Source organism: Heptranchias perlo, chromosome 12 (assembly GCF_035084215.1).
Source record: "Heptranchias perlo isolate sHepPer1 chromosome 12, sHepPer1.hap1, whole genome shotgun sequence".
Taxonomy (NCBI): domain Eukaryota; kingdom Metazoa; phylum Chordata; class Chondrichthyes; order Hexanchiformes; family Hexanchidae; genus Heptranchias; species Heptranchias perlo.
The window spans coordinates 56,905,325-56,931,423 of NC_090336.1; the positions used below are offsets into that span (position 1 = coordinate 56,905,325).

Below are 26,099 nucleotides of genomic sequence, written 5' to 3' on the forward strand. Positions count from 1 at the left end.
CAAAGTCCTCAGCTTAGCAAAGAGCAATGTTGAGTCACGGAGAGGCTGAGGAAGCTTCTGGTGGCGAGGATGTGGAAGGACAAGAACCAATTATCCCTTCACTGGATGAGTTCAGAAAGGCAATGGCAACTGTGTGAAACTTCACACCGTCATTACCTGGGACCAAGGATCTTTTTGGACTGGTTAACAAGATAGAAACAGCGTGCATTAAGAGAAGCACAAATAATATGGCGCAATCTACACTGTGTAGTTTTTAATAGAATAAAATTATCTTCAATTGAAATTGGTCATTTCTTAGTTTTCTGGTGCAGCATATCGCCAAACCCTGCTTTAGTGAACATCCTGATGTAACAATCTATTCTGATGGTTTTGAGGGGGTTCGTTATAGTCAAGTTCGACTGTACGCTGGTAAATTTCAGGCTGGAGATTAGAAGTGCTGGTTAGGAGCATTTTAAGATTGCTTTGCATCTGTAACAAATGTCTCATGTATCTTATTTCTTATACGTAATAGCAAATCACTTGCAGCTCACAACAAGAGGATGACCCTGTTTTCTAACATTATATGATGTAAAGGGTAGGTGTTTGTCCCTTTAAGGCTGTAAAGTGCCATTGCCGTTAAGTCTGACTGCTGTTAATTAAATAATTAAAAGGTTGCTTCGAAGCAAATACTGGGCGAGTTCATACAAAGTCTTGCATCTATCACATGTACAACACCGCCCACACTTCGTTACAAATGTCAACCAATCTCAAAATATGCTCCACTTTTCTGACCTGCAGCCAAAAAATTACCGGCATCTGAATGCCGGAGTTCACAAGCACCTTCAGTTACCCTGCATTTGCCAGTTTAGACCACCTCACCGCAAGGGAGTACTTGAGCAGTGGCCTGAAAGAAACAAGCCAAGTTAAAAGCATAGCTCTATCTTAGCAGCTAAACATCAAAACCATGCTCCAAAACCATGATTCCCAGTGAAGAACGCCACAGCTAATCAACTAGTTTAAAACAAAACCACTGCTAAGTTTTGGTCTCCATACTTAAGAAAAGACATACTTGCTCTCGAGGCAGTACAAAGAAGGTTCACTCGGTTAATCCCGGGGATGAGGGGGCGGACATATGAGGAGAGGTTGAGTAGATTGGGACTCTACTCATTGGAGTTCAGAAGAATGAGAGGCGATCTTATTGAAACATATAAGATTGTGAAGGGTCTTGATCGGGTGGATGCGGTAAGGATGTTCCCAAAGATGGGTGAAACTAGAACTAGGGGGCATAATCTTAGAATAAGGGGCTGCTCTTTCAAAACTGAGATGAGGAGAAACTTCTTCACTCAGAGGGTGGTAGGTCTGTGGAATTTGCTGCCCCAGGAAGCTGTGGAAGCTACATCATTAGATAAATTTAAAACAGAAATAGACAGTTTCCTAGAAGTAAAGGGAATTAGGGGTTATGGGGAGCGGGCAGGAAATTGGACATGAAGCTGAGTTCGGATCGGTCAATGCCCTGTGGGTGGCGGAGAGGGCCCAGGGGCTATGTGGCCGGGTCCTGCTCCGACTTCTTGTGTTCTTTAGATTTGTGGTTGGGATCAGATCAGCCATGATCTTATTGAATGGCGGAGCAGGCTCGAGGGGCCGATTGGCCTACTCCTGCTCCAATTTCTTATGTTCTTAAGCCTGGTTGCAGCTGAATAAAGTGTCAATAAAGTTCAGCATCCTGCAGTAGGCAGAATTGGAACACACGCTGGTGTAGGGTTGCTGTGAAATCCAAGTGCAAGCATAGCTTTACAGCACACACTCACAGCTGTTATTTAATTCTGTGAATAACATTTAGTGCTCTTGTTATTTATAGATTTCCTATACTTGTATATGTATCATTTGAGCTTCCATTTTAATTTAAGGATGTCAGAAAAGCGTCAATAGAAAGAACTTGCATTCTTTAGCACCTTTCGTGTCCTCAGGATATCTCAAAGTACTTCAATACTAGTCACTGCTGTATTGTAGGAAAATGTGAGAGCCAATTTGCACCAGCAAGATTCCACAAACAGCAATGAAACAAATGACCAGATAATCTATTTTGGTGTAATTGTTTTAAGGATTAAATGTTGGCCAGGACACCAGTAGAAATCTCCTGCTCTTCCTTGAAAAGTGCCACAGGATATTTTATGTCCACCTGAGAGGGCAGGTGTGGTCTCAGTTTAACATCTCATCCAAAAGATGGCACCTCCAGGAGTGTGGCACTTCCTCAATACAGCACTGTAGCATCAGCCTAGAGTGGGGCATGAACCCATGATCTGACTCAGAGGCAAGAGTCCTACCCCTGAGCCAAGACTGACACTGAAGTGACAATAAAGTGAATCACAGATATTCCACTGGTTCTGCACTAGTGGCTTAAAAATTACTTCCAATCAAGAGCCTAGGAAATTGATTTTCCTTAGCTTCCTTGGCTGGCAGCGTGGGAGTTAATTGCAAAATATATTCTATATAGTGTAAATTTTTGCGACTGTGAAATGATCCTTGGTAACTTCTGACTCATAGCACTTTCAAGCATGTACAAGAGTGAACATAATTTACAGAAGAGATTACAATAACATTTGTAACTATAAAATGAATTGGGTAGAAAAAAAGTATTCTTATATGGTTTTTTAGGACAGTACATTACTAAAACTTAGCATCAGCAATTTTCCCAGGACAGCTGCTGTCTCTCCCAGAATCACAACATGGATCTGCCCAACACTGACTAAATCCAGACAGCATTATTCAGACAGGTCCGACTCGAGCCAGACGACGATATCTCTTTTCTGGCTGCAAAATTGCTCAGTTTTTTAAAAAAGTAATTTAATCTCAGAACTAATTCCCCAATCCAGCCAGTCCCAGCTCCTTTGACCTTGTATCTGAGTCGCCCCAAGTGACAGTTGCAATGCTAAATGTGTAGTACTAGGTTCACATGAAACTAGTCTGCTCTGCCAGTTATGTGAAATGGCAACCCTGTTGGCATGGTGACTGGATCATAGAATCATAGAAATTTACAGCACAGGAGGCGGCCATTCAGTCCATCGTGTCTGTGTCAGCCAAGAAAGAGCTATCCAACCTAAACCCACTTTCCAACTCTTGGTCCGTAGCCTTGTAGGTTGCGGCACTTCAAGTGCATATCTAAGTACTTTTTAAATGCGATAAGGGTTTCTGCCTCTACCACCCGTTCAGGCACTGAGTTCCAGACCCCCACCACCCTCTGGGTGAAAAAAATTCTCCTCAGCTCCCCTCGAATCCTTCCACCAATTACTTTAAATCTATGCCCCCTGGTTATTGACCTCTCTGCTAAGGGAAATAGATCCTCCCTATCCACTCTATCTAGGCCCCTCATAATTTTATACCCCTCAATTAAATCGCCCCTCAGCCTCAAAGAAAACAACCCCAGCCTATCCAATCTTTCCTCACAGCTAAAATTCTCCAGTCCCGGCAACATCCTCATAAATCTTCTCTAGATCCTCTCTAATGCAATCACATCTTTCCTGTCGGTCAGGTCCAATTGAAAGCAACAAATCGGTCACCAGTAGGCCCAATGTATACTTAATAACTGTGATCCTGTCAGAACCAGTAAATTAAACAATATTTGCACTTGGCGTGATCACTAAAAAAAAAATCCAAAGGTTATATTTTATAACCAAACCTTTCCGGGGCTGCATTAATAAAGTGACCCCAGCACCGAAAATAAATTGGCCCAGTGCACTGCTCTCCTGCGAGTTGCCCCACTCCCGTCCCTTTCCCCCACCCCCAAGGCTGTGTGTGACCTGCGCTCTGTCTTTCCCCACTAGGCCGCTCACCTTTAACATTCCGGCCCTACCTGTGCGCGGCGCCACAGTCGCAGGCGGAGCGGCCCCAGGGGCGGCGTTCAGTAACCTGCGGGGCGGCTCGGGGTGGTTCACAGCGCCGCCATCATCATCGTGCCGCTCTTATAACCCGTGCGCCCCCCCTCCTGTGCTGCTCCCGGGAGGAGGAGGAGGGGGTGGGGGGGGAGAGGTATACCAGGCAGCTGAGCCTCCGCCACCACACCGACCGACCGACCGACCGACCGAGAGAGAGAGGCAGCCGACCCGCAGCTGAGCTTCGTCGCAGCCGACACCGCGTGACGTGGCACGTACAAGCTGGAACGAGTACGTACAACCCGGCGCGAGTACGTAGAACCCGGCGTGAGTACGTACAACCCGGCGCGGGCACGTACGAGAGCGGGGCGGGCGTGCGGCGCAATGTTACAAGTGGAAGCACTGAATAATGAGGCAATGGCACCATTCATTCAAGAGTGACAACAGAGACCAAACCCATTGAACACTGGGAGCTGGTTTAGTTTTTTTTTTAAAACAGTGAGACGCAATGTTGCTTATTGAAGTGTCAAGTCTCTCTCAGAACTTGCAGCTCTATCAGAAGAACATAAGAAATAGGAGCAGGAGTCGGCCACACGGCCCCTGGAGCCTGCTCCGCCGTTGATCATTGCTGATCTTGGACCACAACTCCACTTTCCCCGCCCTACCATGATAGAGAAAGAAAGAACTTATCATTAAATGTAACTCGATAATCATTCTAACGACAGCACAGAAACAGGTCATTCCGCCCAACTGGTCTATGCCAGCGTTCATGGTCCACGCGAGCCTCCTCCATCCCTACTTCATCGAGCTATATGAGGATACCCTTCTATTCCTTTCTCCCTCGTGCTTATGCAGCACAGGAGGCTGCCATTCGGCTCATCGGCCCGTGCCAGCTCTTTGGAAGAGCTATCCAATTAGTCCTACTCTCCCCATAGCCCTGCAAATTTTACCTTTTAAAATATTTATCCAATTCCCTTTTGAAAGTTAATATTGAATCTGCTTCCACCACCCTTTCAGGCAGTGCATTCCCGATCATAGCAACTCGCTGCGTAAAAAAATTTGTCCTCATCTCCCCTCTGGTTCTTTTGCGAATTACCTTAAATCTGTGCCCTCTGGTTACCGACCCTCCTGCCAGTGGAAACAGTTTCTCCCAATCAAAACCCCTCAAACTTGCATTTATAAATCCCCTTTCATGACCTCAGGACCTCCCAAAGAGGTTTGCAGCCAATCAAATACTTTTGAGGTGTAGGAACGTAGGAACAGGAGGAGGCCATTTAGCCCCTCGAGCCTGTTCTACCATTCAATGAGATCATGGCTGATCTGTGACCTAACTCCATATACCCTCCTTAGCCCCATATCCCTTAATGCCTTTGGTTAACAAAAATCTATCAATCTCAAATTTAAAATTAACAATTGAGCGAGCATCAACTGCCGTTTGAGGAAGAGAGTTCCAAACTTGTACCACCCTTTGCGTGTAGGAGTGTTTCCTAACTTCACTCCTGGCTCTAATTTTTAGGCTACATCCCCGAGTCCTAGACTCCCCAACCAATGGAAATAGTTTCTCTCTATCTATGCTATCAGTTCCCCTTAATATCTTGAAAACTTCAATCAAATCACCACTTAATTTTCTAAATTCCAGGGAATACAACCCTAGTTTGTGTAATCTCTCCTCGTAATTTAACCCTTGGAGTCCAGGTATCGTTCTAGTAAATCTACACTGCAATCCCTTCAAGGCCAATATATCCTTCCTAAGGACTGAACACAGTCCTCCAGGTCTGGTCGAACCAAGGCTTTGTATAGCCGTAGTATAACTTCTACCTCCTTGTACTCTAGTCCTCTGGATATAAAGACCAGCATTCCATTAGCCTTTTTGATTATTTGTCCATAACAATTTAATGATCGATGTACATGGACCCCCTAAGTCTCTTTGGACCTCCACTGTTTTGAGCTTTTCACCATTTAGAAAGTACTCTGATCTATCCTTTTCAGGTCCAAAATGGATGACGTCACACTTTCCTACATTGAAATCCATTTGCCACAGTTTTGCCCATTCACTTAATCTATTAATATCTCGCAATAATTTTATGCTTCCATCTACACTGCTTACAATGCTGCCTATCTTTGTGTCATCCACAAACTTGGATATGTGACTATCTATCCCATCATCTAAGTCATGAATAAATACAGTGAATAGTTGAGGCCTCAACACAGATCCCTGTGGGACACCACTAGTCACATCCTACCAATTTGAGTACCTGCCCATTATCTCTGTCTCCTACCACTCAGCCAAATTCTTAACCAGGACATTAATTTGCCCTCAATTCCATGAGCTTCAACTTTAGCTAACAGCCTCTTATGAGGGACTTTATCGAATGCCTTCTGGAAGTCCATATAAACAACATCCATAGACATTCCCCTGTCCACTACTTTAGTCATCTCTTCAAAAAATTCAATCAGGTTTGTCAGGCATGACCTACCTTTCACAAATCCATGCTGGCTCTCTGATCAGCTGAAAATTTTCACGGTGTTCAGTCACCCTATCCTTAATTATAGACTAGTAATTTCCCGACAACAGATGTTCGGCTAACTGGCCCATCATTCCCTGGTTTCCCTCTCTCAAATTTCTTAAATAGTGGAGTGACATGAGCAATTTTCCAATTTAAAGGAACTGTTCCTGAATCGAGAAAACTTTGGAAGATTATAGTTATGTAGGAAACACGACAGCCAATTTGCACACAGCAAGCTCCCACAAACAGCAATTAAGTAAATGACCAGATCATCCGTTTTTGGTGTTGGTTGAGGGATAAATGGATACCAGGGAGAACTCCCCTGTTCTTCTTTGAAATAGTGCCGTGAGATCTTTTGCACACACCTGACAGGGTAGACGGGGTCTTGGTTTGACATCTCATCCAAAGGAGAACACCTCCGACAGTGCAGCACTGCCTCAGTACTGCACTGTAGTGTCAGCCTAGATTACATGCTTAAGCCTAATGCTGAAAAGTCAAAACTGTTCCATACTTTAAAAAGATTTGCAATCTTGCTAATATTTTTCTGCTAATCTCACCTCCAATAGTTCATTGATTTTTGACATTTCTGCAAAATAGATTACATTTTTATGCCAAAATGTGTTCACTCAAAATGATTACGGCTTGATAGGTCTCTATTTGCCGAGTTGGAATCATAACCAACAGCGAGATTTTAGGTAAACAACTGCATTGCAAATTGCAACTCTTTCTATTGCCCATCGGGGTTCTGTGTGAAAACCCGTCTCAAATCAGACCATAATAGATTTGTGTGCACAGTACAAAACTGCCCACAATTTGCCATAAACCAACACCAATTGGCAGTTTCACCCAAAGCTGCACTTGCAGATATTAAAGATCCGACTTGTAGAGAGCTGACTGTGTTGTACACCCATGAAAATGCAGGTTTGGGTTTGGTGATCTTTTGTTAACAACAATAACTTGCTTTTATATAGTGCCTTTAACGTAGTAAAACATCCCAAGGCACTTCACAGGAGTATTATTAAACAAAATTTGACAAAATTAAGCAGGTTCTATTCCAGTAAACTGAATGTGTCTATGTGCTTCTATCATAACATGAAATCATGTGATTACAAAAGATGCACTGAAGCAGCTCCATGTTGATTTCCAAACCCTTCTAATCAAGCACAACATGAACATTTTCAACATACACAACAGTTTGCTGTTCTTATCTACGGCAAGTTTTGTTTACAGTTAAATTATAAATAGCGTGTTCCAAATTTATAAGCTTTAATATTCCCCAATTCGCCCACGGGCGACTGAAAATTGCACATATGTACAACTATGGGTTCAAGGCTGGAAATCAGCTTTAAATAAACGACAATATTTGACCACAGGAGAAAGGGTTCAAGCGTGATAATTGAAACTTTGCATTCATTATTTATTTTGTAATATGGTGGTTGGGGCATTACACTCTCCAGGAGAGCCCTCGAAGTATCCTTCTCTTTTGATCAGCCTTATCAGTCAATCAGACCAAGCCTTACTCTGGGCCTGGCCAGCTCTCTTCTTAAGGTAGACTGATCTAGGCCTTATCAACCTCTCTCAGCAGAATTTACCAACTGACCCTGAATGTGGGTTATCCTCTTCCATTTGTCCTCTGTGAACAGAAAGTATAGCAGTTTGATCCCTGACTCCTTCCCTGTCCAGGGGTTGGCCAGTAGAGCTGCTCATAAATCCAGTTACCACCCATGCCTGAGTGTGGACTTCTTGAAACTAGCTCCTGCAAAGCTCAAAGGGATGACATTCCAATCCTTAATGTGTGAATATTTACTGGAATGCTTTATAATGAATCTCCATTGTCTGAGGCCAACTGGACAGATGCTTCATCTAACTTGTAATCCATATTTCCGATATGTGGTAATCCTGGAAATCTAACCTCTTAAATGTTTTCTTACTTCAACTTGGTTTATTACTCCCTCCTCAGTAGTTAGGAGAAAATCCAATACCTCTTCCTCTTTGAATGTGGAAACGCAATGCAGTGTATCAATTAGAACTGGCCAGATTCATAATAGAAGGTCAAATTGCCTATTCCCCCTGTGACATGTGGAAGTCACAGGTCTCCAAATGAGTCTCGCCACCCTAGGATCCTAAATTCTAATGTACACAGGACAAAAATGTTGGAAATAAATTCAAACTGTAACAATCATTTCATGTAAACTTTTAAAAATCAGCAGCATTTTGTGTTACGTCCTTCCATGTTGCAGTAACGCATTCCTTTTTACTTATGACATTTTATTACAAGTTTTAATGGTAGCTTCATAGAAAAATGATATAAATATTGGAATACCACCCAGGAATGAAACAAAATACTGCGCAGATATCAAATAACACTAGATTTTTACTTTACAGAGGTCATTCTGATGCACAAAGCATAAGAAATATTATGTTCGCATAATGTTAGCATGTGCTTTCAATATATTGTACTCACATTTGAATTTTATTAACATTTTCTTATGAAGAATGTCTGCCCAAAACTGAATCTTCCAACAGGTCCAGATTTACTGTTAAGTTCACAGTGAATTCTTCACAATATTCCAGCAGTGACGTATCCTTCTTCAAATAATGAAGCAGTCCGTACCCGCATGCAGCAAGACCTGGACAACATCCAGGCTTGGGCTCACAAGTGGCAAGTAACATTCGCGCCAGATAAGTGCCAGGCAATGACCATCTCCAACAAGAGAGTCTAACCACCTCCCCTTGACATTCAACGGCATTACCATTGCCGAATCCCCCACCATCAACATCCTGGGGGTCACCATTGACCAGAAACTTAACTGGACCAGCCATATAAATACTGTGGCTACAAGAGCAGGTCAGAGGTTGGGTATTCTGTGGCGAGTGACTCACCTCCTGACTCCCCAAAGCCTTTCCACCATCTACAAGGCACAAGTCAGGAGTGTGATGGAATACTCCCCACTTGCCTGGATGAGTGCAGCTCCAACAACACTCAAGAAGCTCGACACCATCCAAGATAAAGCAGCCCGCTTGATTGGCACCCCATCCACCACCCTGAACATTCACTCCCTTCACCACCGGCGCACCGTGGCTGCAGTGTGCACTATCCACAGGATGCACTGCAGCAACTCGCCAAGGCTTCTCCGACAGCACCTCCCAAACCCGCGACCTCTACCACCTAGAAGGACAAGAGCAGCAGGCACATGGGAACAACACCACCTGCATGTTCCCCTCCAAGTCACACACCATCCCGACTTGGAGATATATCGTCGTTCCTTCATCGTCACTGGGTCAAAATCCTGGAACTCCCTTCCGAACAGCACTGTGGGAGAACCGTCACCACACGGACTGCAGCGGTTCAAGAAGGCGGCTCACCACCTTCTCAAGGGCAATTAGGGATGGGCAATAAATGCTGGCCTCGCCAGCGACGCCCACATCCCGTGAACGAATAAAAAAAATATTTTTTAAATCATGACAACGGAGGATGCACAGCTTCATGACTTTGCTTTTCACTTTACTGTACAACAACTTCTATGTTGGCAAAATATAGAAAATTGCAGTGTGGAGTTTAAGTTAAGTGTAGTCCACACCAAGTAGGGGTGGGAGGTTTTCATACTTGAAGGACATTAGTGAATCAGATGGATTTTATGACAATCGGACATATTTCATGGTTATTTTTTTCCTGAATTCAACTTCACATGATAGGATTTAAATTCACTACTTCTGGGTTGCTAGTCCAGTACCATAAACACTACACTACCATACCCATAGTGACATGGCTGTTATAAAAATGTATGTGTGTTTTCATACATCCAGTTTGATATCAATTTAACTTCAAATGGCACCTTTTTGTCCGATACAGGAAAAAAAGTCTGATCCACATACTGTGATAACATGCAAATTGTAGGTTAATCCCCTGAAGGCATTTAATATAAAAAACAGTCTGTAAAACTGCACCTATGACTCTGCATAGGTAAGTCTTCTGATGTTAGGACGCAACCAATTGCAAAATGCAAATTCAACCGGATGAAACTCTAAACACAAACATCGTCCAAAAGATGAATTAAATCATATGTACAAGATTAAAAGACTCTGCCCCGCCTCACCAGAAACAAGTAGGATGACTCTGCTCACACAGCATGTGATATGCCCCTCCCTTACAAAAATAAGGTTTTCCTCATTGGTATTGAGCACACTCCATTTTTTATTAGCTGTGATTTCCCAATTGAACCTGAGGTTTACAGATTACAAGCATTTTGTTTTATTTTTAATCCAAAAGAGCACACACTTACTCACAACAGATTTTATCAAGTTTTTCATCCAAATTCAGGGGGAAGAAACAAAAATCAGGAACATCTATGCATGAGAAATCTTAAGAAAAACAGGAACACGTAAAGGAAAGAGCAACTTTGGCTTTCATTGTAACCCCCTTTTAGAATCATAGAAGAACATGAATCTTAACTTTATCAGCAATTATCCATTAAAGATTTTGGGGTTGACCTCCTAAATACTTCAAGGGAACCACACCATATCTTCTAAAACATAGCACTCTTTCTTCTCTCAAATAAAAGCAAAATACTGTGGATGCTGGAAATCTGAAATAAAAACAGAAAATGCTGGAAATACTCAGCAAGTCAGGCAGCATCTGTGGAAAGAGGAACAGAGTTAACTTTTCATCAGAAGTTGAAGATTTAACAGTTTTTAAGCATGTGGAGAGCCTCTTTCTTCTCTGTTCTACCAGATAAGAGTAAGGGTTCATGTCCAACTGAAGCATCTTCATGACCCATCTGTCTTTCTGGACACCTTTCTCACCTCTCTCACTAAGAGAGAGTTTTCCTGAATGAAATGGGTGAGGATAGACATGTTTAGGCTACAATTATATTTCACTTGTTTCTGAAGAAAAAAAACCCATCAAATTGGCCTCTGTGATGCGCACAATAAATAACATGTGACCACCACCCTCTTGGCTCATTCAGTTACAGTAGAACATATGACCTCTATGGTGCAGATGTACCACATCTACTAGATTTACATCAGTTGTAAGAGTGTTATAGCACCAACATATGATACCTGCTCACAATACTCACAAATTGGGAGAAAGCAGAGCTCTGCATATACGTACTTAATCATCTCCACACAGCTCTGCTTAATCTTAGAAAAAAGCTAATACGAAAACTGTCTGTATTCTAACAATAGAAACTTCAACGGAATGTCTAGCCTCTTTGATTTTAAAGTTTAAAAAAATGGCTGTCCACCAACTGGTGCAAAGCTAGGATAGTGTGAGGCCACTTTCTTAAGGTGGTCTTACATCCAATGCAAAATCGCAAACTCACATTGATTTGGCTGCAGTGACGCTGCAGGTTCTGCATTGTTGCTATGCTGAACCCGTTCTGCAGCAACTCACAATATGCAGTATAACTGCGCCATTAAATCAATCTTTCTAAACTGGAGGAATATGTTTCTTTGTAATTAGGCTAGTCTTTGTGAGATATTTTAGTTTCATGAAAACAAAAAGATGCAGAGCAAGGATGCTAATCCGGAGTATGTTTCACTGTAACTGAACATAACTTTGGAACACATTTAATTATTAAAATAATTCAAAAATGGTTAACTAAATAGAATATAGACTGTTAGATATACAACTGGATAGACAGAAAGGGAGAGAGAGATTGAGGGATGGAGGGAGGGATGGAGTGATAGAGGGATGGATGGATGGATGTACCCTCTCTGTTTTCATCTGCTAGCTGAAAAATTCTGTCACAAACTTCCTAGGGTGTCAGCAGCTAAGTTTCGTCATCCTGTCTCCAACCATTTTTTTGCATGATAAATTGAGTACAATAAAATGAACAAGACAAATGCCATGATAATCAGAGTGGTGGAGACTTCAGGTTCTGACAACTTAATACAGAGAGTATTACACGTTTATATCTTTTCATAAAGTCCTCCAGAACTAGCTGCACCTCTAGCCAAGCTGTTCCAGTACAGCTACAACACTGGCATCTACCCGACAATGTGGAAAATTGCCCAGGTATGTCCTGTCCACAAAAGGCAGGACAAATCCAATCCGGCCAATTACCGCCCCATCAGTCTACTCTCAATCATCAGCAAAGTGATGGAAGGTGTCGTCGACAGTGCTATTAAGCGGCACTTACTCACCAATAACCTGCTCACCGATGTTCAGTTTGGATTCCGCCAGGACCACTCGGCTCCAGACCTCATTACAGCCTTGGTCCAAACATGGACAAAAGAGCTGAATTCCAGCAGTGAGGTGAGAGCGACTGCCCTTGATATCAAGGCAGCATTTGACCGAGTGTGACACCAAGAAGCCCGAGTAAAATTGAAGTCAATGGGAATCAGGGGGAAAACCCTCCAGTGGCTGGAGTCATACCTGGCACAAAGGAAGATGGTAGTGGTTGTTGGAGGCCAATCATCTCAGCCCCAGGGCATTGCTGCAGGAGTTCCTCAGGGCAGTGTCATCAGCCCAACCATCTTCAGCTGCTTCATCAATGACCTTCCCTCCATCATAAGATCAGAAATGGGGATGTTTGCTGATGATTGCACAGTGTTCAGTTCTATTCCCAACCCCTCAGATAATGAAGCTGTCCATGCCCACATGCAGCAAGACCTGAACAACATCCAGGCTTGGGCTCATAAGTGGCAAGTAACATTCGCCAGACAAGTGCCAGGCAATGACCATCTCCAACAAGAGAGAATCTAACCACCTCCCCATGACATTCAACGGCATTACCATCACCAAATCCCCCACCATCTTCATCCTGGGGGTCACCATTGACCAGAAACTTAACTGGACCAGCCATATAAATATTGTGGCTACAAGAGCAGGTCAGAGGTTGGGTATTCTGTGGTGAGTGACTCACCTCCTGACTCCTCAAAGCCTTTCCACCATCTGCAAGGCACAAGTCAGGAGTGTGATGGAATACTCTCCACTTGCCTGGATGAGTGCAGCTCCAACAACACTCAAGAAGCTCGACACCATCCAAGATAAAGCAGCCCGCTTGATTGGCACCCCATCCACCACCCTAAACATTCACTCCCTTCACCATCGGTGCACTGTGGCTGCAGTGTGTACCATCCACAGGATGCACTGCAGCAACTCACCAAGGCTTCTTCGACAACACCTCCCAAACCCGCGACCTCTACCACCTAGAAGGACAAGAGCAGCAGACACATGGGAACAACACCACTTGCACGGACCCCTCCAAGTCACACACCATCCCGACTTGGAAATATATCGCCGTTCCTTCATCATCGCTGGGTCAAAATCCTGGAACTCCCTTCCTAACAGCACTGTGGGAGAACCGTCACCACACGGACTGCAGCAGTTCAAGAAGGCGGCTCACCACCACCTTCTCAAGGGCAATTAGGGATGGGCAATAAATGCCGGCCTCGCCAGCGACACCCACATCCCGTGAACGAATTAAAAAAAAATATGGCCGGCTTTCTCTCATTACATTGGACTGGTGTATGAGTGTGTTCTCAATACAATATACAGACACTAGTAAGAAATAGCGATGCCCCTGCTTACCCTTACCTCTATTATTTCTTTAAGTTCTTTTCTATCGATGCATCCATTGCCATCTCGGTCACACAATTTAAAGGACCACTTCAATCTACGTTCAAGGTTTCCTCATAAGACTAAATTCAAAGCCGCGACGTAATGCAAAAAATCAATGGTGTTATCCCATTATTGAAGATTTTTAAAAACTTGATTAAAATTATTGCACTTAAATTAATTTCATCCAAGCTGCTCAATTAACAGAACAGACGAGTGATTCAGAAACTGTGCCTTTTCACATGCAGATCCATTCAACGCTTACCCCGTTTTTCTCGAAGATCCGGAACATGTTATCCCTGTAATTTGAAGCTTCACCGTTGTTTGAGATCCTCAAGAACTGTTTGAACTCGTGCAAAAACAACGCTGCACTGGGACACTCAACAACAAACTTTTTACACATTTCCTGTGGATCTCCGATGTCGATTTCCTGCATCGTGCTGCACTGATACTTCCCCATCGCGTTTCTCCGGAGAGTCCGTGTCCCTGTCCTTGGTGCTGAATCCTCCCTCCCCTGTGCTGTGGATCCGCGCCGCTGCTGCGTTCTCACTTGTGTTACAACTGCCGCAAACTAAATACACCTGATCCCTTCTGCTTCTCCGGTATTACGTTCCACAGGTTTCAATACATTAAAAAACACCATCGCAATTATATATTATTTTAACACACGAAGCCTCCCGATACAAATGCCCATTTGAATTGTTACATCAGCAAACTGAGGAGCCGCAATACCCAACCTATCAGTAAAAAAAAATAGCTGAAATGCTTGTTTCCCCCGAGATTGACCACCGGCGAAATAGAAGAATGCATGCTTTTGAAATATTATAATTCGTTAGCTGTAAAGCGCGAGGGGAACTCCTGAGGACATGAAAGACGTGATTTAAATGCAAATTATTTCTTTATCCGATTTCTGAGCACGCATTTTCGTTAGCGGCAGCAAAAAAACCAGGCAACCAACCATGTCCTATATGCAATAATGATCTCTCAACCTTGTGAAACAGCTGATTAAACACCTCGCCGGTATAAATATGTAGCCATCTTCAGCAAGGGCTTTTCTTCCCGCCTCTGCACCTTTACCTCAGATGTCCCTCAACCATTTGTCCTTGACCACCTTCTCTTCTTCACCTACCTGCTGCCCCAAGGCCACATTATCTGAAGACATGGGGTTAGGTTCCACATAGACACTGACAACACCCAGCTCCACCTGGTCTCTCAACCCCTCCACTGCCTTTGTGTTATCAGATTACTTATGTGGGTGACAATTTCCTTCAGCTAAGCATTTTCAGCCCCACCACAAACTCATTATTCCTGCGAATGATTCCATCGCCCTCCCTCAGGCTGAATGAGTCTGTTCGCAAACTCAACATCCAATTCAATCCTCAGTTGAGCTTCCAATCCATTATCCTCTCGCCCAGAAGGACCAACTATTACCATCTCCGTAACATTACCCACCTCCACCTATATCTCTTGGCCTCCAACACAGGCCTCATTGCTTGCTTCCAAAGCATTTCTAGGGGCTGGATTACCTCCTTAATATTCCATATTTGGCCTTACCAGAGCACGGTATAAACTCTACAGTTTTAGCATAACTTCCAAGGATTTGAATTCAACTAATTAGGCAATATGCTGTTTGCCTTGTTTATTGTTGCCCCATGCAGTTCTGACATGGCAATACCTTGAAACCTTCCCTTTTCCTAAGTTAACTAACATCAGATCTGACCGAGTAAAACACTTCATCAAGTGAGTAATTGTAAACATGTTGATCATTAATGACCTGATCATGGCCTTAACATGCAGAATTCTGCATTTTCTTTAATTTTCACAAATGTTTGTTATCCTATTGTGGAAGGGTATAAGTACTCAGAGCAGCAGAAAATACCCAGCATTAGTTTGTTGGAATTTAGGTGGAAAGTACGATCACTTTTTACTCAGGTCTACTTTGTTGTTAAAATTATCCAAGTCAGGAATTTCAGCCCCTCAGTAATGTGTTGCCACTTGTTGAAAATATATTTGGATTGTTATATAATGCATCACTTATGTGCTTTATTTGACTATACATTACAGTTATAGATAATTACATGAACATTGAAGAATTGTGTTAAAATGGTGTCAATTATAAATACTGTAATAGTTCATTACTTGGCTAAGAATGCAAAACTAGAAACTGTTTTAACTGAGACAGGAGGCCATTTAAAATAAATGGTTTAGTAACGCTGTTAAAGTTGCAGAGAGAGGAATGACATAGAAAGGCATTAACTGTTGATATAATATTGCAAATAGTAATTACAAAGATAAATATGGACAACAGAGGTTAGTAGGTGCATCAACTCATCCTTCCATAGATGCCCATGATCCCCTAACCCTAGCCCCTTCACCGCATTTAACACCCTCTGAATGACCCCAGACATGATCACTCTTTGCCTGAAGTGCTTCCAGACCTCAGAATTATTACTATTTAACACAGAATAAAATGGATATTTATATATGCATTTATCTTTATATGGCATGCTTACATTACAGGCTTAAAAAAATCCAATAAAGTTTCTATGCAACATATTTTGTGTAAAATAAGGTAATTCTTCTACATATAGGGAATGTGATATCTGAATTCAGATCAGCCCAGTTGCCTGTATCAAAATGCATGAATCTTGATCCCATCTCCCCATTTGAAACCTTAAAAATTACAATAGACAAGCTATTAATTTGGCGACATGTTCCAATCCTTAGAAACTTGCATATCCCACACATTGATATACAACATTAAATAATCATTGCTGAATATTACTTTACATGAGTAGAATATTCAAAAGAAAGAAGATGGCTCACTTGACTACTCACTCAACAAAATCTTATTATGGTAGATATCATACCATCAGACCAATCTACTTTGTAAGACACATGGGTCACAAGCAATGTATTTTGAGCCATTTACTAAAGGTAACACATTTGTGTTCTTGAGTGTGCTGGACACTAAACCCTTTCGGAATCTATCCCGAGTACAGTTCTTTCTTTTCTTGGGTTTGCTGTAGGGATCCCCTGCTCTGAGGCTCCCAACTGAGTCCAGGCCAGAGATCCAGGCAAGGTCCTCAGAGAGTCGCTGATTGTTTCCTGAAAGAATAGTTTTCTTGTCCAGAATGGAAAGCTGTCTCATGCTACCGAGCGTTCGAGGGGGTATACCAACTGACCTGGAACTGGTAAGCTTCTGTTCACAAGAAGAAAAAAGACTATGAGCACAACAATTATTTTCTCAACACATAAATAATTATTGGTAATTGTTGGGTACTTTTTGAACCAGTTGATTCAACACATCTTTAAATCTGTTATACTGTTATGCTATTTGAAGAATGTCATGCACAGAAAATGCTATTTGCAAAGTTATACATTTCTTGAGCAAACTCACTATCACCGTTTCAACCCTTGTGACCAGGGCCACTAATTCAATGAATAAGTCAAATCCCATATTTATTACATGGGAATCTGGAATTTTTATTGGTGATCACAGTCTAATAGTCCATCCATTTATAATTTGAGGCCACTATTTTACAGTGACTGAATAAGTTAAATTCTGTTTTTATTACATTGGATCCTCACCCTTGTTTTGGAGATCACATTCTGCAATTCTGACCATTTTTCCTCAAACTCCTTGAGTAATGAATTAATTGGCAGGTGAATAGAAAAAAGGTTCAGTACAAGTCTTTATAATTTATTTTTAGAGACTCTACCACTGTGATTTCTAAATCTACATTTCACCATACCAATGATCAGTGAACTAAATATTTGCAGTTATATAAAAGTATTCTCACTCAATTTATTTTAAATTAATGGCGTTATGGACTGAGTGATCCAGATTGTAATTTCATCCTTGGCTGAATTTTATATTTTGAGTTTCCTCTGGGTGGCCAGTGGCTGATCAGTCATAGCAATGAAGCCCAGCTCAGTTGGTTGGCATTTCAACATTTTCTACCAGCTGACAGTGACATTGGCAGAGACTGAAAAAATGTCGATAGTCACCCTCCTGCCCCCACAGCATAGCCCAGGAGAGCAAAAGGTGAAAATGGTTTAACTTCAAAAAGTATGTTTTTCTGGCAGCCCTGTTTGTAAGGAGTTGCTATACTAATGCATTATGAAACAATATGGTAAGATTCATGAATGCATCCATAATTAATTGTGGAGTTCCTGTTCTCTGCTAGCCCATTGGAACGAGAGGGCTGGCAACCATGAGCTAGCTACTTTTCCTGGAAAAATGGGGAAGATCGCAAGGCAAAATATATTGGTACATCTCTTTGTGGCTGGTTATAAAGTAGCATTGGCAAAGACATATGACCTGAAGGACATCCTTCCTCAGATAAGGAGACCAAAACTGCATACAATACTCCAGATGTGGTCTCACCAACGCCCTGGATAACTGCAGTAAGACATCCCTGCTCCTGTACTCAAATCCTCTTGCAATGAACGCCAACAAATTGTGGGTCCCCTAGCAGAGATATTTGAATCATCGACAGCTACAGGTGAGGTGCCTGAAGATTGGAGGGTAGCAAATGTTGTGCCTTTGTTTAAGAAAGGCGGCAGGGAAAAGCCTGGGCACTACAGACATCTGTAGTGGGTAAGTTGTTAGAGGGTATTCTGAGAGACAGGATCTACAGGCATTTGGAGAGGCAGGGACTGATTAGGAACAGTCAGCATGGTTTTGTGAGAGGAAAATCATGTCTCACGAATTTGATTGAGTGTTTTGAAGGGGTAACCAAGAAGATAGATGAGGGCTGTGCAGTAGACATGGTCTACATGGACTTTAGCAAAGCCTTTGACAAGGTACCATGGTAGGTTGTTACATAAGGTTAAATCTTACGGGATCCAAGGTGAGGTAGCCAATTGGATACAAAATTGGCTTGACGACAGAAGACAGAGGGTGGTTGTAGAGGGTTGTTTTTCAAACTGGAGGCCTGTGACCAGCGGTGTGCCTCAGGGATCGGTGCTGGGTCCGCTGTTATTTGTTATTTATATTAATGATTTGGATGAGAATTTAGGAGGCATGGTTAGTAAGTTTGCAGGTGACACCAAGATTGGTGGCATTGTGGACAGTGAAGACGGTTATCTAGGATTGCAACGGGATCTTGATAAATTGGGCCAGTGGGCCGATGAATGGCAGATGGAGTTTAATTTAGATAAATGTGAGGTGATGCATTTTGGTAGATCGGATCGGGCCAGGACCTACTCCGTTAATGGTAGGGTGTTGGGGAGAGTTATAGAACAAAGAGATCTAGGAGGACAGGTTCATAGCTCCTTAAAAGTGGAGTCACAGGTGGATAGGGTGGTGAAGAAGGCATTCAGCATGCTTGGTTTCATTGGTCAGAACATTGAATACAGGAGTTGGGATGTCTTGTTGAAGTGGTACAAGACATTAGTAAGGCCACACTTGGAATACTGTGTTCTGGTCACCCTGTTATAGAAAGGATATTATTAAACTAGAAAGAGTGCAGAAAAGATTTACTAGGATGCTACCGGGACTTGATGGTTTGACTTATAGGGAGAGATTGGATGGACTGAGACTTTTTTCCCTGGAGAGTAGGAGGTTTCGGGGTGATCTTATAGAAGTCTATAAAATAATGAGGGGCATAGATAAGGTAGATAATCAAAATCTTTTCCCAAAGGTAGGGGAGTCTATAACGAGGGGGCATAGATTTAAGGTGAGAGGGGAGAGATACAAAAGGGTCCAGAGGGGCAATTTTTTCACTCAAAGGGTGGTGAGTGTCTGGAACGAGTTGCCAGAGGCAGTAGTAGAGGCGGGTACAATTTTGTCTTTTAAAAAGCATTTGGACAGTTATATGGGTAAGATGGGTATTGAGGGATATGGGCCAAGTGCAGGCAATTGGGACTAGCTTAGTGGTATAAACTGGGCAACATGGACATGTTGGGCCGAAGGGCCTGTTTCCATGTTGTAAACTTCTATGATTCTATACCATTCGCCTTCCGAACTGCTTGCCACAGCTGAATGCTCGCTTTTAGTGAATGGTGTACAAGGACACCCAGGTCTCGTTGAACCTCCCCTTTTCCCAATTTATCACCATTCAGATAATAATCTGCCTTTCTGTTTTGCAACCAAAGTGGATAACCTCACATTTATCCACGCTATACTGCATCTGTCATGTTCTTGCCCACTCACCCAACTTGTCTAAATCACATTGGAGCCTCTTTGCATCCTCCTCACAGCTTACATTCCACCCCAGCTTTGTGTCGTCTGCAAACTTGGAAATGTTACATCTAGTTCCCTCATCCAAATCATTGATATATATTGTGAATAGCTGGGGCCCATGCACTGATCCCTGTGGTACCCCACTAGTCACTGCCTGCCACCTGGAAAAAGGCCCGTTTATTCCTATTCTCTGTTTCCTGTCTGTCAACCAGTTCTCAATCCATGTCAGTATATTCCCCCCAATCCCATGTGCTTTAATTTTGCACACTAATCTCTTGGGTGGGACCTTATCAAAAGCCTTCTGAAAATCCAAATACACTACATTCACTGGTTCTCCCCTATCTATTCTACTAGTTATATCCTCAATAAACTCCAGTAGATTTGTTAAGCATGATTTCCCTTTCATAAACCCATGCTGACTTTGTCCAATCCCTTAAATGCCTTCCAAGTGTTCTGTTATCACATCTTTTAAAATAGACTCTAGCATTTTCCCCACTACTGATGTTAGGCTAACTGGTCTGTAATTCCCTGTTTTATCTCTCCCTCCTTTTTTTAAAAAAAGAGTGGGGTTACATTTGCCACCCTCCAATCTATAGGAACTGTTCCAGAGTCTATAGAATTTTGGAAGATGATCACCAATGCATCCACTATTTCTCGGGCCACTTCCTTTAGTACTCTGGGATGTAGATTATCAGGCCCTGGGGATTTGTCAGCCTTTAGCCCCATTAATTTCCCTAGCACTATTTTTTACTAATACTGGTTTCCTCAGTTCCTCCCTCTCACTAGACCCTTGGTTCCTTAACATTTATGGCGGGTTATTTGTGTCCTCCTTTGTGAAGACAGAACCAAAGTATGTGTTTAATTGTTCTGCCATTTCTTTGTTCCCCATTATAATTTCCCCTATTTCTGACTGTAAGGGACCTACATTTGCATTCACTAATCTTATTCTCTTGACATATTTATGGAAGCTTTTACAGTCAGTTTTTATGTTCCCTGCTAGTTTACTCTCATACTCTATTTTTCCCCTCTTAATCAATCTCTGTCCTCCTTTGCTGAATTCTGAATTGCTCCCAATCCTCAGGCTTGCTGCTTTTTCTGGCAATTTTATATGTCTCCTCTTTTTGGATCTAATACTATCCCTAATTTATTTTGTAAGCCACGGTTGAGCTTCCTTTCCTATTTTATTTTTGCGCCAGACAGGAATGAATAATTGTTGTAATTCCTGCACACGTTCTTTAAATATTAGCCATTGCCTATCCACCGTCATCCCTTTCAGTAAAGTTCCCCAATCTATCATAGCCAATTCGCACCTCATACTTTCGAAATTTCCTTTATTTAGATTCAGGACCCTAGTTTCGGATTCAACTACTTCACTCTCCATCTTAATGAGGAATTCTATCATGTTATGGTCGCTGTTCCCGAAGGGACCCCGCACAATAAGATTGTTAATTAATCCTTTCTCATTGCACAATACCCAGTCTAAGATCGCGTCTTCTCTAGTTGGTTCCTCAACGTATTGGTCTTGATATCCATCACGTACACACTCCAGGAATTCCTCCCCCACAGTATTATTGCTAATTTGGTTTGACCAATCTATATGTAGATTAAAGTCACCCATGATTATAGTTGTACCCTTCTTGCATGCATCTCTAATTTCCTGTTTAATGCCCTCCCCTACATCTCCACGACTGTTTGGGGGCCTATAGACAACCCCCACCAATGTTTTTTGCTCCTTGGTATTTCTTAGTTCCACCCAAACAGATTCCACATCGTGATTTTCCGAGCCAATATCCTTCCTCACTATTGCATTGATTTCCTCCTTTATTAACAACGCTACCCCACCTCCTTTCCCTTTCCCTTAAAAAGACTTGTCTTTTTAAGGTTGCTAGTCATCTTAGTTTTATTTTGCACTATGGCCCTATTTGTTTTTCGCCCTTGTTTTCTCTGCCTTCCACTATTGCTTCTTCTCTTTCTGTCTTTTGTTTCTATCCTTGTTTCCCCCTCCTCTGTTTCCCTGGTCAGGTTCCCATCCCCCTGCCATTCTAGTTTAAACTTTCCCCAACAGCACTAGCAAACACCCCCGCGAGGACATTGGTCCCGGTCCTGCTCGGGTGTAACCCGTTCCACTTGTACAGGTCCCACCTTCCCCAGAACCAGTCCCAATGTCCCAGGAATCAAAATCCCTCCCTCCTACACCATCCCTGCAGCCATGCATTCTTCTGGTCTATTCTCCTGTTCCTGTACTCACTAGCACGTGGTACTGGTAGTAATCCTGAGATCACTACATTTGAAGTCCTGCTTTGTAATTTATCTCCTAACTCCTTAAATTCACCTTGCAGGACCTCATCCCTTTTTTTAAACCTATGTCGTTGGTACCGATATGGACCACGACTACTGGCTGTTCACCCTCCACCTCCAGAATGCCGTGCAGCAGCTCCGTGACATCCTTCACCCTAGCACCAGGGAGGCAACATAGCATCCTGGAGTCATGTTTGTGGCCGCAGAAAGCCTATCTGATCCCCTTACAATTGAATGCCCTATCACTATAGCCCTGCCACTCTTCTTCCTCCCCTCCTGTGCAGCAGAGCTACCCGTGGTACCACGAACTTGGCTCTTGCTGCTTTCCCCTGATAAGCCATCTCCCCCAACTGTATCCAAAGCGGTATATCTGTTTGAGAGGGAGATGGCCCCAGGGGACTCGTGCTCTACCTGCCTAGTCCTTTTACTCTGCCTGGTGGTCACCCATTTCCTTTCTGCCTGCGTAATCTTTACCTGCGGTGTGACCACCTCACTGAACGTGCTATCCACGATCATTTCAGAAGGGGAAAAATTTGCTATCCCCTTATCATAAGACAATCTCTCATACCAGCCTCAATGCTTCAGAACCATGTATCAGGATGGTTGATTGGCATCTACGGATATCCTCTGCAATCATGGCTTATAACTCCAGTGGGGCATCAGCGGACAGAGGGGAAAAACAAATATTATGAGGCCCACGGGACTACAAGAATTTTAACAGACCATGAGCATTTTGATAAACATGGTGGAACCCTGCAGTACAGCCCAGCAACAGGTTCCATCCATTATTAACTTAGTAAATCAAGGATCTTGTATGGTGTAGTAATGAGCCTATGGCTCATTGGAATCATAGAATGATATAGCACAGAAGGAGGCCATTCAGCCCATCATGCCTGTACCGGCTCTTTGAAAGAGCTATTCAATTAGTCCCACTCGCCCACTCTTTCCCCATACCCCTGCAAATTTTTCCCCTTTGAAAGTTACTATTGAATCTGCTTCCACCACCCTTTCAGGCAGTGCATTCCAGATCATAACAACTCGCAGCATAAAAAAATTTCTCTTCATCTCGCCTCTGGTTCTTTTGCCAATTACCTTATATTTGCCATTGGAAACAGTTTCTCCTCATTTACTCGATCAAAACCCTTCATGATTTTGAACATCTCGATCAAATCTCGCCTTAACCTTCCCTGCTCTAAAGGAGAACCACCCCAGTTTCTCTAGTCTCTCCACGTAACTGAAGTCCCGCATCTCTGGTACCATTCTAGTAAATCTTCTCTGCACCCTCTCTGAGGCCTTGACATCTTTTCTAAGGTGTGGTGCCCAGAATTGGACACAATACTCCAGCTGGGGCCTAACCAGTGATTTATGAAGGTTTAGCATAACTTTCTTGCTTTTGTACTCTACGCCTCTGTTTATTAAGCCAAGGATCCTGTAATTGCTAAAAATTAAGGAATTACAGTCAGGACATTATAATACAAGTTTCACACATACATATTTTGGAAAAGGTTCATTGCCTGCACACCACTGCCTGGTCCATCCTGTCAGGAGTCTTTCATCAACCAGGTAGGTCCTCTTGGAAGAAATATTATACAAGCTATCGATGGGCTTTTCTGTTGGTACTTTAACAATTTGTAACGGCTCGAGATAAACATTTCGTCGATACTCCTGCCATACCTTCAAAGTAATATGAAAAACAGCACAGTAATACAGTAAATTGTTTACGAGTTCAATGTGCTGGCTTTGCCAATTTTGGACAGATACTAAATTCAACTAACCCTTCTGTTACTTTATATATTGTTTGGCACGTAGTTAACCTGTAAAGGTCAAAGCCAATTTGGACAAGTAGATTACCGCCTTCATTTCCAAATGTCCGAAAAGGATGTTTTTATTTTGCATGTTTACTGTCTTCGCAAAACCATTTCTACTTTGCTCCAGTGCTGAAGTTGTAGTGTCATAGGAACAAAGGAACAGGAGTAGACCATTCATCCCCTCGAGCCTGTTCTGCTTGGTATCAGGGCTTGTACTGACTCTAGAGATGTGAGAGTCCCTCGAAGAGCCAGTCTTACACCATTACTATTCTTATCTGTGCTCTCTAAACATGTAAAATTTAACTATTGGTTACACACCAGTGCAGAGCTGTCTCTTGAGCAGGACGATGGGAGTTCAGCCAGGAACTGCCTGGATGAAACCCATGGACATTTTGAAGTCTCATTTTAGGTGCCTAGATAAATCTGGTAAAGCTGTCACTTTTATATTAGTTTTAGTTGGGTTGTAAGGCTATGGCATTCTGATGCATAAGTCTCACACAGTTATGAAGGAAAGAAAGTCTTGTATTTATATAGTGCCTTTCACGACCTCAGGACGTCCCAAAGTGCTTTGCAGCCAATGAAGCATTTTGAAGTGTAATCACTGTTGTAATGTGGCAGCCAATTTGCGTACAGCAAGGCCCCACCAACAGCAATGTGATAATGACCAAATAATCTGTTTTAGTGATGTTGGTTGAGGGATAAATATTGGCCAGGACACTGGGGAGAACTCCCTTGCTCTTCTTCGAAATAGTGCCATGGGATCTTTAATGACAACGACAACAACAACAACAACTTGCATTTATTATAGAGCCTTTAATATAGTAAAATGTCCCAAGGCGCTTCATAGTAGCGTTATCAATCAAAATTTGACACCAAGCCACATAAGGAGATATTAGGACGGTGATCAAAAGCTTGGCCAAAGAGGTAAGTTTTAAGGAGTGTCTTAAAGGAGGAGAGAGAAGTTTAGTGAGGGAATTGCAGAGCTTAGGGCCTAAGCAGCTGAGGGCAAAGCCGCCAATGGTGGAGCGATTAAAATCAGGGACGCGCAAGAGACAAGAATTGGAGGAGCACAGAGATCTCGGAGGGTTGTAGGGCTGGAGAAGGTCACAGGATAGGGAGGGGTGAGGCCATGGAGGAATTTGAAAACGAGGATGAAAATTTTTAAATGGAGGTGTTCCTGAACCGGGAGCCAATGTAGGTCAGCAAGCACAGGAGAGATGGGTAAACAAGACTTGGTGCAAGTTAGGATATGGGCAACAGAGTTTTGGATGCACTCAAGTTAATGGAGGGTGGAAGATGGGAGGCTAGCCAGGAGAGCATTGGAATAGTCAAGTCTACAGGTAACAAAGGTATGGATGAGGGTTTCAGCAGCAGATGATCTGAGGCAGGGGCAGAAACGGGCGATGTTACGGAGGTGGAAATAGGCGGTCTTGGTGATGGAGCGGACGTGGGTCGGAAGTTCATCTCAGCATCAAATAGGATACCAAGGTTACAAACTGTGAGCAGGCAGTCGGGGCCTTGGTTTAATGTCTCACCCAAAAGACGGCACCTCCGACAGTGCAGCAATCCCTCAGTACTGCAGGTGTGTCAGCGTACAATTTGTTCTCAAGTATCTAGAGTAGGATTTGAGCCTACAGCCTTCTGACTCAGTATTGAAAGTGCTACCAACTGAGCTACGGTTGACTCCATAATCCCATTCTAAACTTGCTGGATTAACTAATGGGTCCTCCATCTATCAGCCTTTGGGAATCTGGCAAGTTTACTTTCATCAAAAGCAAAATACTGCGGATGCTGGATATCTGAAATAAAAAAGAAAATGCTGGAGACGCTCAGCAAGTCAGGCAGCATCTGTGGAGAAAGAAACAGATTTAACCTTTCAGGTCA

General features: G+C 42.8%; 2 protein-coding genes and 1 pseudogene across 4 annotated transcripts in view; all 3 read right to left on the bottom strand.

Annotated features, from left to right (window-relative positions):
* The window catches only part of LOC137328049 (golgin subfamily B member 1-like), a 73,387-nt gene extending 69,297 nt beyond the window's left edge, over positions 1–4,090 (bottom strand). The window contains exon 1 of the mRNA XM_067994156.1: positions 3,830–4,090. The gene's annotated coding sequence lies outside the window, so the exon portion shown is untranslated. The remainder of the gene's footprint in view (positions 1–3,829) is intronic.
* Positions 35–14,379, bottom strand: LOC137327789 (guanylyl cyclase-activating protein 2-like; annotated as a pseudogene).
* A 1,242-nt stretch (positions 14,380–15,621) lies between these two features.
* Positions 15,622–26,099, bottom strand: part of LOC137328050 (uncharacterized) — a 59,011-nt gene continuing 48,533 nt past the window's right edge. For 2 of the 3 annotated variants that reach the window (XM_067994159.1, XM_067994160.1), the window contains 2 exons: positions 23,899–24,081; positions 15,622–17,121 (listed from right to left, as the gene is read on the bottom strand). In XM_067994159.1, the coding sequence (XP_067850260.1) occupies positions 16,792–17,121; positions 23,899–24,081 (513 nt within the window). In that variant the 3' untranslated portion in view covers positions 15,622–16,791. The remainder of the gene's footprint in view (positions 17,122–23,898; positions 24,082–26,099) is intronic. The other variant, XM_067994158.1, reaches the window with a different exon arrangement.